Source organism: Humulus lupulus, chromosome 4 (assembly GCF_963169125.1).
Source record: "Humulus lupulus chromosome 4, drHumLupu1.1, whole genome shotgun sequence".
Classification (NCBI taxonomy): domain Eukaryota; kingdom Viridiplantae; phylum Streptophyta; class Magnoliopsida; order Rosales; family Cannabaceae; genus Humulus; species Humulus lupulus.
The window spans coordinates 93,997,165-94,011,888 of NC_084796.1; the positions used below are offsets into that span (position 1 = coordinate 93,997,165).

General features: G+C 31.9%; 1 protein-coding gene across 3 annotated transcripts; it reads left to right on the forward strand.

Moving 5' to 3' along the window:
• Positions 1-471: 471 nt before the first annotated feature.
• On the forward strand, positions 472-12,835 carry LOC133830642 (uncharacterized). 3 transcript variants are annotated; one of them, XM_062260657.1, is made up of 19 exons: positions 472-613; positions 955-1,218; positions 4,782-4,883; positions 5,586-5,668; positions 5,797-5,881; positions 5,951-6,037; positions 6,491-6,552; positions 6,893-7,086; positions 7,223-7,283; positions 8,988-9,165; positions 9,578-9,616; positions 9,717-9,778; positions 9,919-9,955; positions 11,154-11,203; positions 11,312-11,381; positions 11,515-11,590; positions 11,874-11,953; positions 12,041-12,109; positions 12,469-12,835. In XM_062260657.1, exons 2-19 carry the CDS (start codon positions 1,201-1,203, stop codon positions 12,523-12,525), a joined length of 1,410 nt encoding a protein of 469 aa, XP_062116641.1. In that variant the 5' UTR covers positions 472-613; positions 955-1,200; the 3' UTR covers positions 12,526-12,835. The 3 variants fall into 3 exon arrangements, with proteins under 3 accessions (XP_062116641.1, XP_062116640.1, XP_062116642.1); XM_062260656.1 differs by lacking the exons at positions 472-613; positions 955-1,218 and adding an exon at positions 3,670-3,976; XM_062260658.1 differs by lacking the exons at positions 472-613; positions 955-1,218; positions 4,782-4,883 and having other exon boundaries at positions 5,586-5,675.
• Positions 12,836-14,724: the final 1,889 nt, after the last annotated feature.

The window sequence follows — 14,724 nt, forward strand, 5'->3', positions numbered from 1 at the left end:
TTCAGGAATGTTAAGTGCTCTTTGTGGGTAGTTGGACGATTCTTGCGGACTGTGAACAGTGAGTGTAACTGCTTTCTGCCAACTAGGTTTACCTGTATGTCGCACCGACCGACCGCTCTCTGTCAAGTGTACTGAGCAATGACTTGTCATATGCCCTAGGGGGCTTTGCCCAGTTTATTCCACGTGTCCAAGCCTAATGCAATGTCAGACATGTCAATTTTTTGGATAACAGCGAGTAAAGTACCAAAACATCCTAAAACTATAATTCTATCAATAGAGTCTCCGTTAGTGGACCATAATAGACACGTGTAGGCTACAGATTATACCTAAGTGTAATTTTAAAAAATTGAAGAAAAAAATATTTTTAAATTTAATTTATTAAATTATTATTATTTGATTTTTAAAACCTAAAAACTAAAACCCCAAGTTCAGTTCTACTCCAAACTCACGAAAAATACCCAAACTCTTGACAACCCCATTGACGAAGACAACGAGCCTTGCATTGACGAAGATGAGGGACGACGGAGGAGGAGGCATTTGCTCTGGTTCAGCTTGCCAAAGAAGACGACTACAATATCGTGGAAGGAAGCATCGGTTCCAGGTGCCATTTATGGTAAGTTCCTAGAGGAATAAATGTTCGTTCTCAAAGGCTACTTTGACTACGACTGAGGCTGCCTTTAAATCTCAAGGCAGCTGAAATCAAAACGCCAAAACGGTTCTATCAAAATCAAATCAAATTTCATATATTTCAATCTATCTTTTACCATATTTATTGCAAAGTTTCGATCTTTAACCCCAAAACTCATCTGAAAAGTCGTTCATTTTCACAACTATCTCGAACCCCCATTCAACCAAATGTGCAAGACTCACCATTTCCACTCCCAAATCCAAGCCCTAGAATGTAGAACCTCGATTTAGGAAGAAGCTTTGTTTCCTTTTTGATTTCTCACACAGATGGCGAAGCACTTAGTTGGTTGGGTCGCCTCGCAGAAGCAGTGGCTCCTCGCATTCCTCGTCATGCTTTCGGTCTCTACCCTGATCGTCTTCTTCTTCTTCTTCAGAGTCCCCTTCGATACTCGTGATCAGAACTTGACGTCATTGACAAGAGGCCCAATACGGTCCCCTCCTTTGGTTTAATCGTTGGAGCTACTCCAAACCCACTTAAGTTTATGAAATCTAAGCTGGTTCTATTGGTTTCGCATGAGCTCTCTCTTTCTGGTAAGTTCGATTCAATGGAATTTTGCGTTTTATTATTATGGGTTTTTTGTTTTATGAATTTTTTATTAGGAAAGGTGTGTATTTTGTTTTTAGGTTGTAAAAATCAAATAATAATAATAATAACTTAATAAATTAAATGTAATAATAATTATTTAGTTTTTTAAAATTAAACCTGGGTATAATCAGGAGCTTACACGAGTCCACTATGGCTTATTAACGAAAACCTTATTGACGGAATTGAATAGAATTGGAGTTTTAGGATGTTTAGGTACTTTACCTGCTAAAAAAATAGATTGGGCTTATGCCATGTATTTTTCCCAAACATTAGGTACTTATGTCGTAAATATCCCTTATTATTATTATTATATAGTTAAGGTCATGATTTATTTTTTATCATGACTTTGACTGTATAATAATAATGAATATTTGTGGTGTTTGTAGCACTTAAGTACTCAAGTTATTTTTTTGGTGGCAAAAATACCTCATGTCCATATTTTGGTGCAGTTTAGTGCAGCTGTCTGTTTCGACGTTAAGTACGCCTACTTGGTGTGAAATTTGCTTATAACTTGGATATTTTCACTGCAAATATCTCTTAAATTAGGTACTTTCACCGCAAATATCTTTTAAATTGAGTACTTTCACTGCAAATATCAATTTAAGTATGTACTTTTGTCTACGTTTTACAGACGAACTTAATTGTGAGAATTGATGATTGTACCAAACTGCACCAAAATATGGACAAAATATATTTTTACTGCCAAAAAAATAACTTGGGTACTTAAATGCTACAAATAACTTGAGTACTTTTACCGCAAATAATAATAATAATAATTTAGTTGAAAGTATTTCATAATTTTATTTAAAAAAATAAATTATTTGTTATAGATAATATTTTACATATAGGTTCAATAAAAAATATAAGTGCATGTCTAAGAAAAAAAATGGATGTCAAATAAATAAATATCCTAGGCCAATTAAGGACTTGGTTCATTTTAAAAAAAAGTTAATTTTTTCTTTTAATAACTTTGAGATTTGTTAGATTTTAGATGCTCCTTCCAACGTATATATATTATCTATGGTGTAGTATATATATATATATATTATAAATTTTATAATATATAATAAAATAGTAATAGGTTTAACAAAAAATAATTGAGAAAAAAAAATAGATATCAAATAAATAAATTTACTGTGCCTATTTAGGAATTGAATCATTTAAAAAAATAAAAACAAAATCTGACATGGATTAGCTGCCACGTGTCAAATAGAAAGTTTGTGGCTGTATACGCGTTTGAAATTTTGTCATTACGTAACACTTCTCTTACATAATATGTAATTTAATAAATAAATAAAGATCAGATTGGTTCGGTTAGTAATCAGATTTTGACAATCATATTCTCCCAATGATCTAATATCTAAATTTTAAAATCAAATCTAATATAATTGTTATTAATATCAAATTTTTAGTAATTAAATTAGTTTGGAATGGTTTGTATCCTCATCAACCATGTTTATAGGCTCCTAATATTATTACTTTGTTTATTTATATTATTTATGTTCACGTAAGTAAGGGATAATGCACATTATTCATAGTGTGTACTTTTTTGTATGATAATCTAGAGTAATTTTATAGATTTATTTTGTTGAGTGGAAGTATACAAATTTGCCTTCTAATATTTGTAAAGATAGTCTTCGACGGTTGCCGTAACAACGGTATCAAATCGGCGTTTTCCTCTTTTATTAAATATTTAATTGTGTTATGTTTTGTCGTCTATTCATTCTCTAAATCTCCCTTATCCCATATGTTAATAAAAACTTGAAATAGTGTTTTTCTTTATTAAGAAAATGAAAATATTTTTAATGTGTTACACAAATTAAATAGTTACAATATAACTTTTGTTTGTACATTTAGAAACAAGACTTTGTCAAAATGGTACGAGTGTGACAAATCTTAAACCATTCAAAAACAAAAAAATTATTAGTGGAGCAAAGTCGAATGAGTGGTAAATTTTAGAAATAACAAATACTTTTTTATATCAAGTGAAATTCTAATTTACTATCTTATACCAAACAAAACAACTAATTAAACGATGTGGCATACTTTTAATCATATCTTTGTGGTTGGTTTGAAAGTGATGATGCTACTACAACTCTCTTAAGTTTGTATTAGTTATTATTTATTAATGGGTATTGTATTAATTAGTTTCCTTTTTAAGAAAAACTATTTCTAACGCGTGGGAGCACGCCCTAACGTGGTACACATCATTTTTATTTATTTATGTTACCTATTATTATTAAATCACTTATAAATTAAAAAAAAAATAGTATCCTAATTTTCCAAAAATAAAAAAGTTGGCCTCTTCTATTCTCTATTCGGCCACTATTTAATTTATCGAGGGAAAATAAAAAATAACCCAAAAAAGAATAAAAAAGAGGAATGGCATAAAAGGCGTAAGAAGGGCGAGTTTCGAGAGAGAAACACGTAGCGAAATTTGGTCCGTGCGTGCGTGAGTGAGTCGAAGAAGAAGTGTAGAGGAGAAGGAACCATTTTCTTCAACGCTCCTTCTCAGTCCGCACTCTTTCATTTGGTTTGGTCTTCTTCCTACTTGTGAAGCAAGCTACAATTCCTTCTTTCTACTGGTTTTTCCACACTCAGAGATTCTGGCTTTTCCACCATTCTCCCATGTCTGGCGGCGTTGAACGTCCGCCCTCTGCTCTTGTCCTTCACGGAATTGACGATGTTGATGACTACATTCGGGTGATCGTCTATTCCTTTTTTTTTTTTTTTTTTAATTTTATTTTTCGTTGCCAGGCTGTTTGGTTCTCGAGAAAGTGCCAGATAAAAACAGATGAAATCTTAAAAAATTTCTTTCTGTTTTAAAACTGTGTTGATTTTTTTTCTTTCGGTTCAATGATAGAATTTCGGTTTTTATTTTGTCATATTTCGTTTTACTTTCCAAAAAACGTATATTTTATTGAATCTTATTTTTTTTCGGTGCGGAGAAAAAGAGAATTTTCTCCGGGCAACTTCGCCTAATGTTCTAATTAATACTATGAAATTTTGGCTGACAACAGTGGGTATTTCCTTAGTTTTTTTTAAATAATAAATATATATATGTATATATATAAGATATTTTGTTTGTTTTCTTTTGTTTTTCCTTTCCAATTATTTGCCAGCCAAGAACATTTTCCATTAAAAGCTTAAATAATTTTGTTTACTTTCTTTTCCAGTGTAAAATCCAAGGAAAAGTGAGCGTATATAAGTGTTTTTTTTTTCTTTTGGTTTCTGAACATTGGTTCATCCAAAATGGACAATGCCTTGTGTATATGTATTTATATATATTAAAAACTTATTAAAAATCTAAAGTTATTTGCTTGTTAGAACTGGTTCATATCATGGTTTTCATTATAGAATATTAGTTTACCTGTTTAAGAAAAAAAAAATTAAGATTAAGAATCTTGACATTTTATATATTAATAAACTAAGGTAATTTAGATTTGGCTGTCTTAATTTATGATCGAGAATCAAGATGAACAACACTGATTGTAAATTTATAATGTAGGCAAATGAAGGAGAGGGAGCATTGCCCTTGGACACATTTACTCATGTTTTTAAACTCATGCAGAGAGGAAATCAAGCATTTAGAGAGAGGCGTTACGAGGAGGTGGCAATATTCTTGTGTTATTTTCTTATGCTTTCAATTTAATTGTTTTATTTTAGTTCCCTAGAAGCTAGAGTTTAGGGTAATATCTCCTATAATGTTTTATTTTTGTAATTATGGGAGTCTACTGGAGGAGCAACTACATGTTTTAAAAAATAGGTTTGACTTTTTAACATAATCCTTATGAAGCTGTGAAATATATGTTAGAGGATTTAAGGATCGTGATGGAAAATACTGAGCTAAATAGATAACTACACTACTACAGTCATCCACAATTATTTTGTGTTTTATAAGAAGTTGGTTGAGTTTTATAGGTTAAAACACTAAGTGAATTCAAAGAGTTGGTTATGTTATGTTTGGTAGAGATCAAATGTGGTTGCACATAGTAGAGATTCAACTTGAGAACATGGTCTCCGTGTAAGTGAGTAGATGTATAACCTTTAGCTTTTCTTTTACTTTTCTCGTCAAATGTATAGCTATTTTGAGTATGTTATGATTCTTTTTGAAGATACTTGTGCCTTATACTACTTGTTTGCTATGCTTGCAAGCTTAATTTTTCCAATAAAATAAAATAAAATGTGGATTGTTAGTGCTAAATTTTTTTAAATTGAGGAGACATCAAATATTGTGCTTTACAAATTTTTTGTAGAATGTTGGTTACGAATTCTTACTTTTTTGTGCTCATCGAACGTATTTCTTCTTCAGGCAATTAATTGTTACATAAAAGCTAATAGCATCAAACCATGCGATCCTATTATTCTCAGCAACCGATCTACTGCTTATATCAGGTTAAATGTTAGTCATTGATTGGCTCACCTCTTTTCTAGTGCCATTGATTATTTATCACTTGCTTTTCTAATCATATTTTAGAAAAGTTTTCTTTGCAGTTTCACTAATGATCCCTTCTCTGAAGCAGGTATAGTAAATATTTGATAGAAAGACCTCCATCAACTTCTGAAGATAGACCATTGAATGGGCTGGATCCTACAACACATGCTGAAGTAAGTCTATCTGGCTCATAGTTTAAGCAAAAGTTTCTCTTGCTTACAGTCTTAAAAAAATTGTTTCAGCTTGCCTTAAAGGATGCAGAGAAGCTGATCAACCTACGAAGTAATGCAGTTAAACCATACATGTTAAAGGCCAGTGCTCTCATTTTGGTAAGAATTTGACACCATTCCTTTACAATTCAAAATGGAGGTGTTTTAATCTGGTATTCTGGGCTCAACGTCTCATATTTGTTTTAGCTTCGAACTTGAGACCTCCCCCCCCCCAAACACTCACACTTCCCACTTACACACACAAACAAAGCCAAGCAGAGTTAATGAAATAACTATGTTTTCCAAAATGCCTAACAAATAAACAATAAGAAGATTAACACCTGCTTCTAGAATTAGGAAGCTTAAGTATGCCATTTTTTTTGGTCCCATGAAGCACTTCAAAATCCCAATGCTTCAGCATAATGGTTGTTTTTATGTCTGAAGAAGGGGTGTCACTTGTGTGTTAACAACATCATTGCTTCCCCCACCCCTAGTTGTTGATTTTTGACTCTTTCTTTCTTTCTCTCTCTCTTGTTTTTTTGGTTTGTTAATTTGACCTTCATTTCATGGCAGTTGGAGAGATATGAGATGGCCCGAGGTGTTCTTCTTTCTGGTCTTCAGGTGGATCCTTCTAGGTAATACCTGAAATCATAGCGATTCAGTCAATTACATGCTAATATATGTACTGAACCCCAAGGGGTGGCACAAGTGGTAAGGGCGAACTTGAGGATCTTACCCATCCCAGGTTCGATTCCCCACGAGCCAATACAAACCTTCTTGGGGCCACTAGGGCAGTCTCCGGTTGAAAGCGCCAGGGTCTCGAGGGATTAGTGGGGGTGGGGCCCCTGATACCCTCGGTTACCAAAAAAAAAAAAAAATTACATGCTAATATATGTACTGTAGCCTGCTAACTCCTACTCCTGTAAAATGTACCATTTTGTAATACTTGATGCTTTTCTTTGTGATTATATGTAGCATTTCCCTTCAGAGTTCTCTTCAGAATTTGGAGAATATACAAAGCAGTTTGATGGGTAATAGATACCACGGAAGGCCAGAACTCAGTGATGAATTTAATTGCTCATTATGCCTGAAGTTATTTTATGAACCTATCACAACTCCTTGTGGACATTCTTTCTGTCGCTCATGTCTGTTTCGGTCGATGGATCGTAGTGAGTATTTTAATGCATAATTGATCCTATTCTTTTTTAAAAAAAATACGATGTCCAATTTATTGTGCAGTTGATCCTATTTTTGGAAGATATGTTCAATTTATATTTACTTTCTAATCCTTGTTGCAAATGTTAGGTAATAAATGTCCATTGTGCCGGAAAGTTCTTTTCATTAGTCCAAGAACATGTTCTATCAGGTAAGTTTCTCACTTTTTTTTTTTTTAAATGTCAAAGGTCACATGTCCATGAGTGACCTCCTCCCAAATATATTGTGAGCCCTCGGTTATGGCGTAGGCAGACCGTGGTTACAAACACCAACAAAGTACTGTACAAAATTTATACAAAAACAAACAAGAACAAACAGAGAAAAAGCTATTTACATCACAGCCAAGGGAAGAAGAAAAAACACATTTTAATACATAAAACTCTCCCAATTTCTACTTAGGTCCAGAAAAGATATTCCTTCAAAATCCTTGGCTTTATAAACCCAGGTTGCCACCCAAAGTTTAATCTTTTCCCACAGATTGTCCACTGAATTTTCCTTATTTTCAAAGATTCTACTATTTCTTTTTTCAAGCCAGACTCCTCAAAAAACAGCAAGTAAGGCTGACATCCACACGACTGATGCTTTTTTGCCCCCATTTGGTTTGCACTCAAATAACTGAATACATGTCTGAGGCATACATCAATGAATTCCAAATTCGTGTAACAATCTAGACCTTAGTTTCCTGGTGAACCTGCACTCCATAAACAAATGGCTAATGCCTTCCCCGTCCTCCTTACAGCACACACACCAGCCAGGAGACAAGGATTGGTAAGGTTGTCTGTGTTGTACATTCCTGTGCACGTTCACCTTCTCCAATGCTAGAAGCCATCCAAACACTTTAATCTTGGAAGGGACAATACTCTTCCAGATAGATTTGGCCCATTCAGCTCTTTATCCTGTGAAACCATACTGCCAAAAGCTGAAATGCATGAAAAGATCTCACTTTGATCTGGTAGCCAAATCCTCCTTTCCTCCACAATGCCACAAAGAGTCAAGTGTTCTATCAGCTGTAAAAGTTCTATCAACTCAGCAGTTTCTGTCATTCAAATTCTTCCTGAAAGAAAAATCCCAGCATATGTCAGAGTTTGCTACCACCAACAATGCCACAAAATCCCAGCAATTTTGTACAGACCCCTCCTCCCCCTACCACCAACTCTGCAATACTTTTCTTTCTACCCAAGGAAACTGCTGCTAGATTAGGGAACAGTGATGTGAAAGGTCCATTTCCGATCCAAACATCCTCCCAAAATCTGAATCTATCCCCCCTACCTACCTTGAATTTTACTTGTGAGAGAAGCTCATCATACAAAGCAACTATTCCTTTCCATGGGTTCTAGTTGTCATCATAAGTTTCTCACTGTTGATAATTAATTGAGATACTTGTATCAGTTTTACCTTTCATGCATCAGTGAAGCTTCGTCCCTATGCTTTTGTTACAACCATGTGCTTGGTATGGGGCAACACATGTATGGGTTCCCTTTCACGAGTGAGATCATTTAGAATTATATAAAAACAGTGTAGGCTAATAATCATTTGATTGGTAGATAGACCAACATTGCTTAAATAATTCGTTTGACTCTGCAAGATCATAGGCTTAAACAGAGGTAACATAATGGTACTAACTTTTCAATCATCTTTATTTCCTTGGTGCCACTCTAATCATTCTCTAGTCAATGCTAATAATTCAAATAATCTGTTAAAATAAATTCTGAAAGTTGAATTTTGTCAATCATTTTGGTAGGGTATGAGTCTAATTTCTGAAGCTTCTTTCCTGTTTGTTGAATTGTAGAGTTTCGAGTTTTCATAGAATTTTTGCAAGAGCACAGCTTTATGGCATTGTTTTTGTTTTGGTTAGTGTTACACTTAACAGCATTATACAAAAGAATTTCCCAGAGGAATATGCTGCAAGAAAGTCAGATCATGAAAGTTTGACGAACTTTGGTGTCGATTTACTGCCTCTTTTTGTCATGGATGTTGTCATTCCATGTCAAAAATTTCCACTGCATATATTTGAACCTCGATATAGACTAATGGTGAGTTGGTTTAAGTATTACAGTGTTGAAATGTATTGCCAATATTTAATTGTTTGCAAAGTTTCTTATTTATAAATGTACATCATCAAGCTTTGAACTTGCATGTAATGTAAGTTTGACATTTTGTATATATTTTCAAGTCTATCAGATTATTGTGTATGTGTTTCTAAGTTATATTCGGTTTCTAGGTTTCAAATAATTATTTTAGAAAATTTGTAACCAAAAGGTGACTATGATAAGAGGAAATAGCTGAATAGTTATATAATACGAGTCAATTCTAAAGCCTGAAATTTATTTAACTTCTTTCTAAAGTTCTATTTTTTTCAGCAAATATGTACCTTATACAATATCCTTTAATTTATGTTTTTGCCAGAGTATATGTTATTGATATAAAGTTTCACTTGAAACACAGGTGAGAAGGATAATGGAAGGGAGTCGTCGGATGGGAATGGTGCGTTATTTTTACTGGTCCTTCTTCTTCTTCTTCTTCTTCATGTTCAAGTATATCAGAATTATCAAATCTGTTTATTGTCTTTGTGTAAATTCTGCAGGTTATTGTTGATCCTTCAACGAGTTCCTTAGCCGATTTTGCTTGTGAAGTTGAGATAACTGAGTAGGTCTTTAATTTTTGTTCTCACTCTCCAAGTAGCTTTCCTAGCTTTTCAGTTATTTACTCATTAACATTTCATTATATGTGACCTATTCCTTAAATTTTGCTTTTAATTTTGCACTTATCTTTTATCATACATGCAGGTGTGAACCACTTCCAGATGGGCGTTTCTACCTGGAGGTCAGACATAGTTTTTAATTTTGCATCTTTTATTTTGGTTGAGTGCATTATGGTTGATCAGAGTTTCTCTATAATTAACTGAAATTCTGAATTATTTTCCATTAAAAAAGAGAGAAAAAAAACCTAACAAAGACAGAACTTTTCTGGTGATATTTGCTAATACGTTTCCTTTTACTTTTGTATTCTATGCTGCCATAAAGATGAAAGGTAAACTTTTTAACATTTGTTTCCTCAGAAAAGGAAAACAGAGGTAAACTTGTACTGATTAATTTTTCACGGAAAGTAACCTAGATTTCATTGTAAACACAAAATCTCAGAGGTTGCTAACCCATTGTAAATTTGGTTCTTTGAACCAGTATGACAATGCAATGGATGAATATTGTTAATTCATTGACAAGGATTTTAGTTGACTTACTCATTTGGAATGTGGAAATAAAGTTTCCTTCTAATTGTGACACCATTTTCCAAGATAAACTGTTTGACTGTCCTTTTAGATCTCGTACTCCCTTATTCATTGTCTCATAAACTTATGATTCTGTTCATAACTTTTGTAAGATAATATTCATTTATTGAGCACTCTAGAGGAGTATCAATTGGTTGGGCCCATGATTTGCTCCTGTAAGGTCTGGTTTCGATCCCTAGTAGTTTTTTCCAAAAGATTGTAGGGTTCAGCTTCAGGGGATGACCAATAAATTCATAAATAAATGCTAATTGTTTTAATAAAACAAATACATAAAATTAATTGTTCAAATAGTCTTGTGAAACTTGAACTTGAAAAGGGAGGTTTGCAAAATTGCTTTCTTCCATGCCTACTCTTAAGCTGATGTTGTCATTAATGGCATTGCGCCATCAGTTCCATAGAAACTGTGGTCCGAGACTATCAATATTCTCTTGAAATAATCCATGCCAAGTAAATTTTGTTTATATTTTTTCCCCTCTATTGCCTTCCTCTTTATTCTAGTGTTTTGGTTCTATAATTGTATTTTCTTCTGTTAGCAGTTTCATCGAAATGGGCTCTTATATCCATGAAAACGTAGGATAGGCTCTCTTGTAAACAATAAATATTCCATTTTAGTAAATACTTTGTGAAATTGCATTTCATATCTTTCGAGCTGTTCATATGCGTTATTCCAGCAGTATAAAGTAAAAAATAAACAAAAAAAATTAATTTGTGAGTAATAAAGCAAGTCTGATGCAGATTGAAAGTCGCCGACGATTTCGAATAATCAGGGCTTGGGATCAAGATGGGTAAGTAATTTGAGTATTCTGAAGTGTCGAATATTCTATATGATTTCTTTTGCTACTCATTTGATATGCAGCTTCTTTTGTTATTTATTATCTCTCTGTGTATTACAGATATCGTGTTGCTGAGATCGAATGGATACAGGATAATATCCCACCAGAAGGGACGACAGAAAGAGAAGAAGTAAGTTTTGCTTCCCATTTGGTACTCAACACGTCACCAGAGGGATATATTTTTCACCCTACTTAGTGAGCTTTTGATCTGATTTTATACGTATCTGTTGCATCCTTATGGTCCAATTTTGATATGGTTACAGTTACTGGAGTTGACACGTAATGCAGGAGAGTACACTCGGTCATGGATGAGGAGGGCAAAACAGACAGCACAAGATGGTAATCCGTTACCTAGGAAACCGCTTGTCAAGTCCATTTTTTTCAATGAGAAACATTGACTAACATTTCATTTTTCAAGTTTGTGGTGTCATTAATGATGTTGCTACGTTTGTGATGGTAGCTTGTGCTAAAATGTTATAATTTTTTTCATCATGTCATGATTGAATTCATTTAAATCTTCCCTGCTCGTATAGTCTTGTACTAGTAAAGGTTTATCACTCTCTTAGTTCTTGTATTGCATTTTTTGTATATTATTAATGTTTCTGATGCAATTTATGTATAGATCAAAGAAAACTCGAGCAAATTCATAACCTGGAGACAATGATGCCCACAGTCCAAGATCCTGAGCGCTTCAGCTTCTGGGTAACTTTTCATTTTAATTAACATAGATTATGGAGAATGAATGGATACATCTTTTGTAACTAAAAAGTAACATATACCTGGCTGCAGCTTGTTACCCTATCAAATCTGAGGCCTCAAGAAAGATTGGAGCTACTGCGCATGAGAGATACAACAGAGGTAGTGAATCTTTGGTTGTGCACGTGAATTTCACGAGGATATTTTTTTCACTACTGTTCTTTATTTCAAATAATTGCTAGTTAGCTATGCTAATTAGAGAAAAAAGACCAGAAATATTCTGCGGCCAAATTCTAAAAGGTCTGTAGTATTCATGGAACATTTTGATGATCTTAGTCTTCCATTTCTCCATAGTATTAATGTTTGAATGACAAAGGAAAGAATTGGCTATCATCAATCTTAAATGAATATATATATATATATATATGTATATTTATATGTATGTCATTTTCCTTGCTGTGATATTTTGTGGTATATATATATATTTTCTATTTAATAATATGTATATTTTTCCCTTGCAGAGGATCAAGCGTGGGTTGATTTATCTCAATACCGAGCACGGCTGCCGAGTGCAATAGTAGAAATTATGGTGATTATAAATTAATTTCATTTATATATAACAAACAATCAAATATTCTCCATTTCAAAAAAAAAAAAAAAAAAATTCTTTGGTTCACGCTAATACGGTCGTGGATCTTTATTTTTTTTCCCTTTAATACGGGAAATTTTTTTTTCTCCTTTTGAGTGCATATGGGAATCATGTAATTCTGCCTTGACTTTTCTTGTTATACATGCATGATATTTATATGGACAGCTGAGCTGGGTACTATTAATCAACTCGTACGAGAGTCGAGAGAAAAGAGTTACTTATCAAAAATATTTTTCTTATTCTTGTTTTGAAGTTAAATAATGAATACTGGTCACATCTTTATCCCAGGAACAATCAAAACGTGGAGTCTTTTTTACCCTTTTTTTTTCAACTAAAAAAAATCAAATTACCCGCGCACGTGGCTCTTAAAAGTTTTGACAAGGGTTTCTCTCCATCTCATATTACATAAATTATGGATGTAATAGAGAAGAGTTTTTTTTTACTAGAAATGTGTCGTGTGACTGACTACCGTTGAAAGTATAATAACGTATGATAACTCTTGCACTGATTTTTCAAGAGAGATTGTTATCTATTCCTCCAGCAGTTTCTATACAATCTATATATATATATATAAATAAAGGAGAGCTTCAAGGAGATTATGTGGCACTCTAAAATCTTTTCAAATTATTTTTTCTATTTTCTCATTTAATCTAATTTTTTGTTCATTTTCTATTTTCTAAAATATCTTAACAATTGAAAATCTATATATATATATATATATATAATTGAGAGCTTCAAGGATATTATGTGACACTCTAAAATCTCTTCAAATCACTCTTTTTATTTTCTCATTTAATCTAATTTTTTTATTCATTTTCTATTTTCTAAAATATCTTAACAATTGAAAATATCAATATATATACATATTAATTTGATTAAAAATTTATTTAGTTAAATATCTTAACTACTTATTTATTGAAAAATACTAAAAAAATTAATTAAAAAGTATGTAATAATTTTCAATTATCTATATATCTATTTTTCTTATTATATTATAATTATGTTTTTTTATTCCAAAGTGAATAGTTTTACAAAATATTTATATCTATATCTATATATAAATGAGAAGGTGACAACCTATATTTTTTATAATCTATTTTTACTATTTTTTTCTGTTAACCAAATTATAATACACATACTTATAAATACATTGATTCTAATATAGTCATACGTAAGAGTAGTTATCCAATAATAATAGCATGAAAGAGTTGTCAATGAGAATGGTCACATATGGTTTAACTAAACAGTTATCACAATTAGATTTTATTATATTATTATATCATTTTATAATTAACATTTTACAATCTAAAGTATCTAATTTTTTATTTTCTTTAATATTTTATTAATTTTTTCAGTTTTAACCCATAAATCGTTACAAAATAATATGTTACTTTTGCAGGCAGTTCTCTTCCTTAGAAAGAGAACTATCTTGATATTGGTAAGAACATATAATACCTGAATATTAATGAGAATTAAAATTTATTATCGAGTGTTGAATCGCTTGATGCTGTCATTTTTATTTAAAATTCTAATTATTATTATTTTCACTAAAGAAAGTAAACTCTGAGTATATCGATTTACACTGTATATATGAATTTTAAAGAACCCACGTACCAAATTTTCAATTTTTCTTTTCGCTATGTAATTTAGTAAATATTAAATCTATATATTTATATCTATATATAAATGAGAGTTTCGAGGAGATTACGTGAGACTCTAAAATTTATTCAAAGCACTCTTTTTATTTTCTCATTTAATCTAATTTTTATTCATTTTCTATTTTCTAAAATATCTTAACAATTAAAAATATTAATATATATATACATATTAATTTAATTAAAAATTTAATTTGCTTAAATATCTTAACTACTTAATCATTGGAAAATACAAAAAAAAATTAATTAAAAATTACATAATAGTTTTCGGTTCTCTATATATCTATTTTTCTGATTATATTATAATTATGTTTTTTATTCAAAAGTGAATAGTTTTACAAAATATTATAATTATTATCATCAATCATCAATATTTATAATTGTATTTTTCTCTTATTTGATATTGTTGACGCCGTTTTTCGTCAACAGTGAAAGGAGAGCACGTAAACAATAACTGATAATGGTCAATTAAA

What these genes read in the sequence shown, in the direction of transcription:
- LOC133830642 (XM_062260656.1), top strand. Translation starts at nt 3,902, where the DNA reads ATGTCTGGCGGCGTTGAACGTCCGCCCTCTGCTCTTGTCCTTCACGGA. An exon ending in CGATCTACTGCTTATATCAG is followed by an intron (nt 5,669 to 5,796) that starts GTTAAATGTTAG and finishes TCTCTGAAGCAG; the next exon opens with GTATAGTAAATATTTGATAG. An exon ending in ATGGGCGTTTCTACCTGGAG is followed by an intron (nt 9,956 to 11,153) that starts GTCAGACATAGT and finishes AGTCTGATGCAG; the next exon opens with ATTGAAAGTCGCCGACGATT.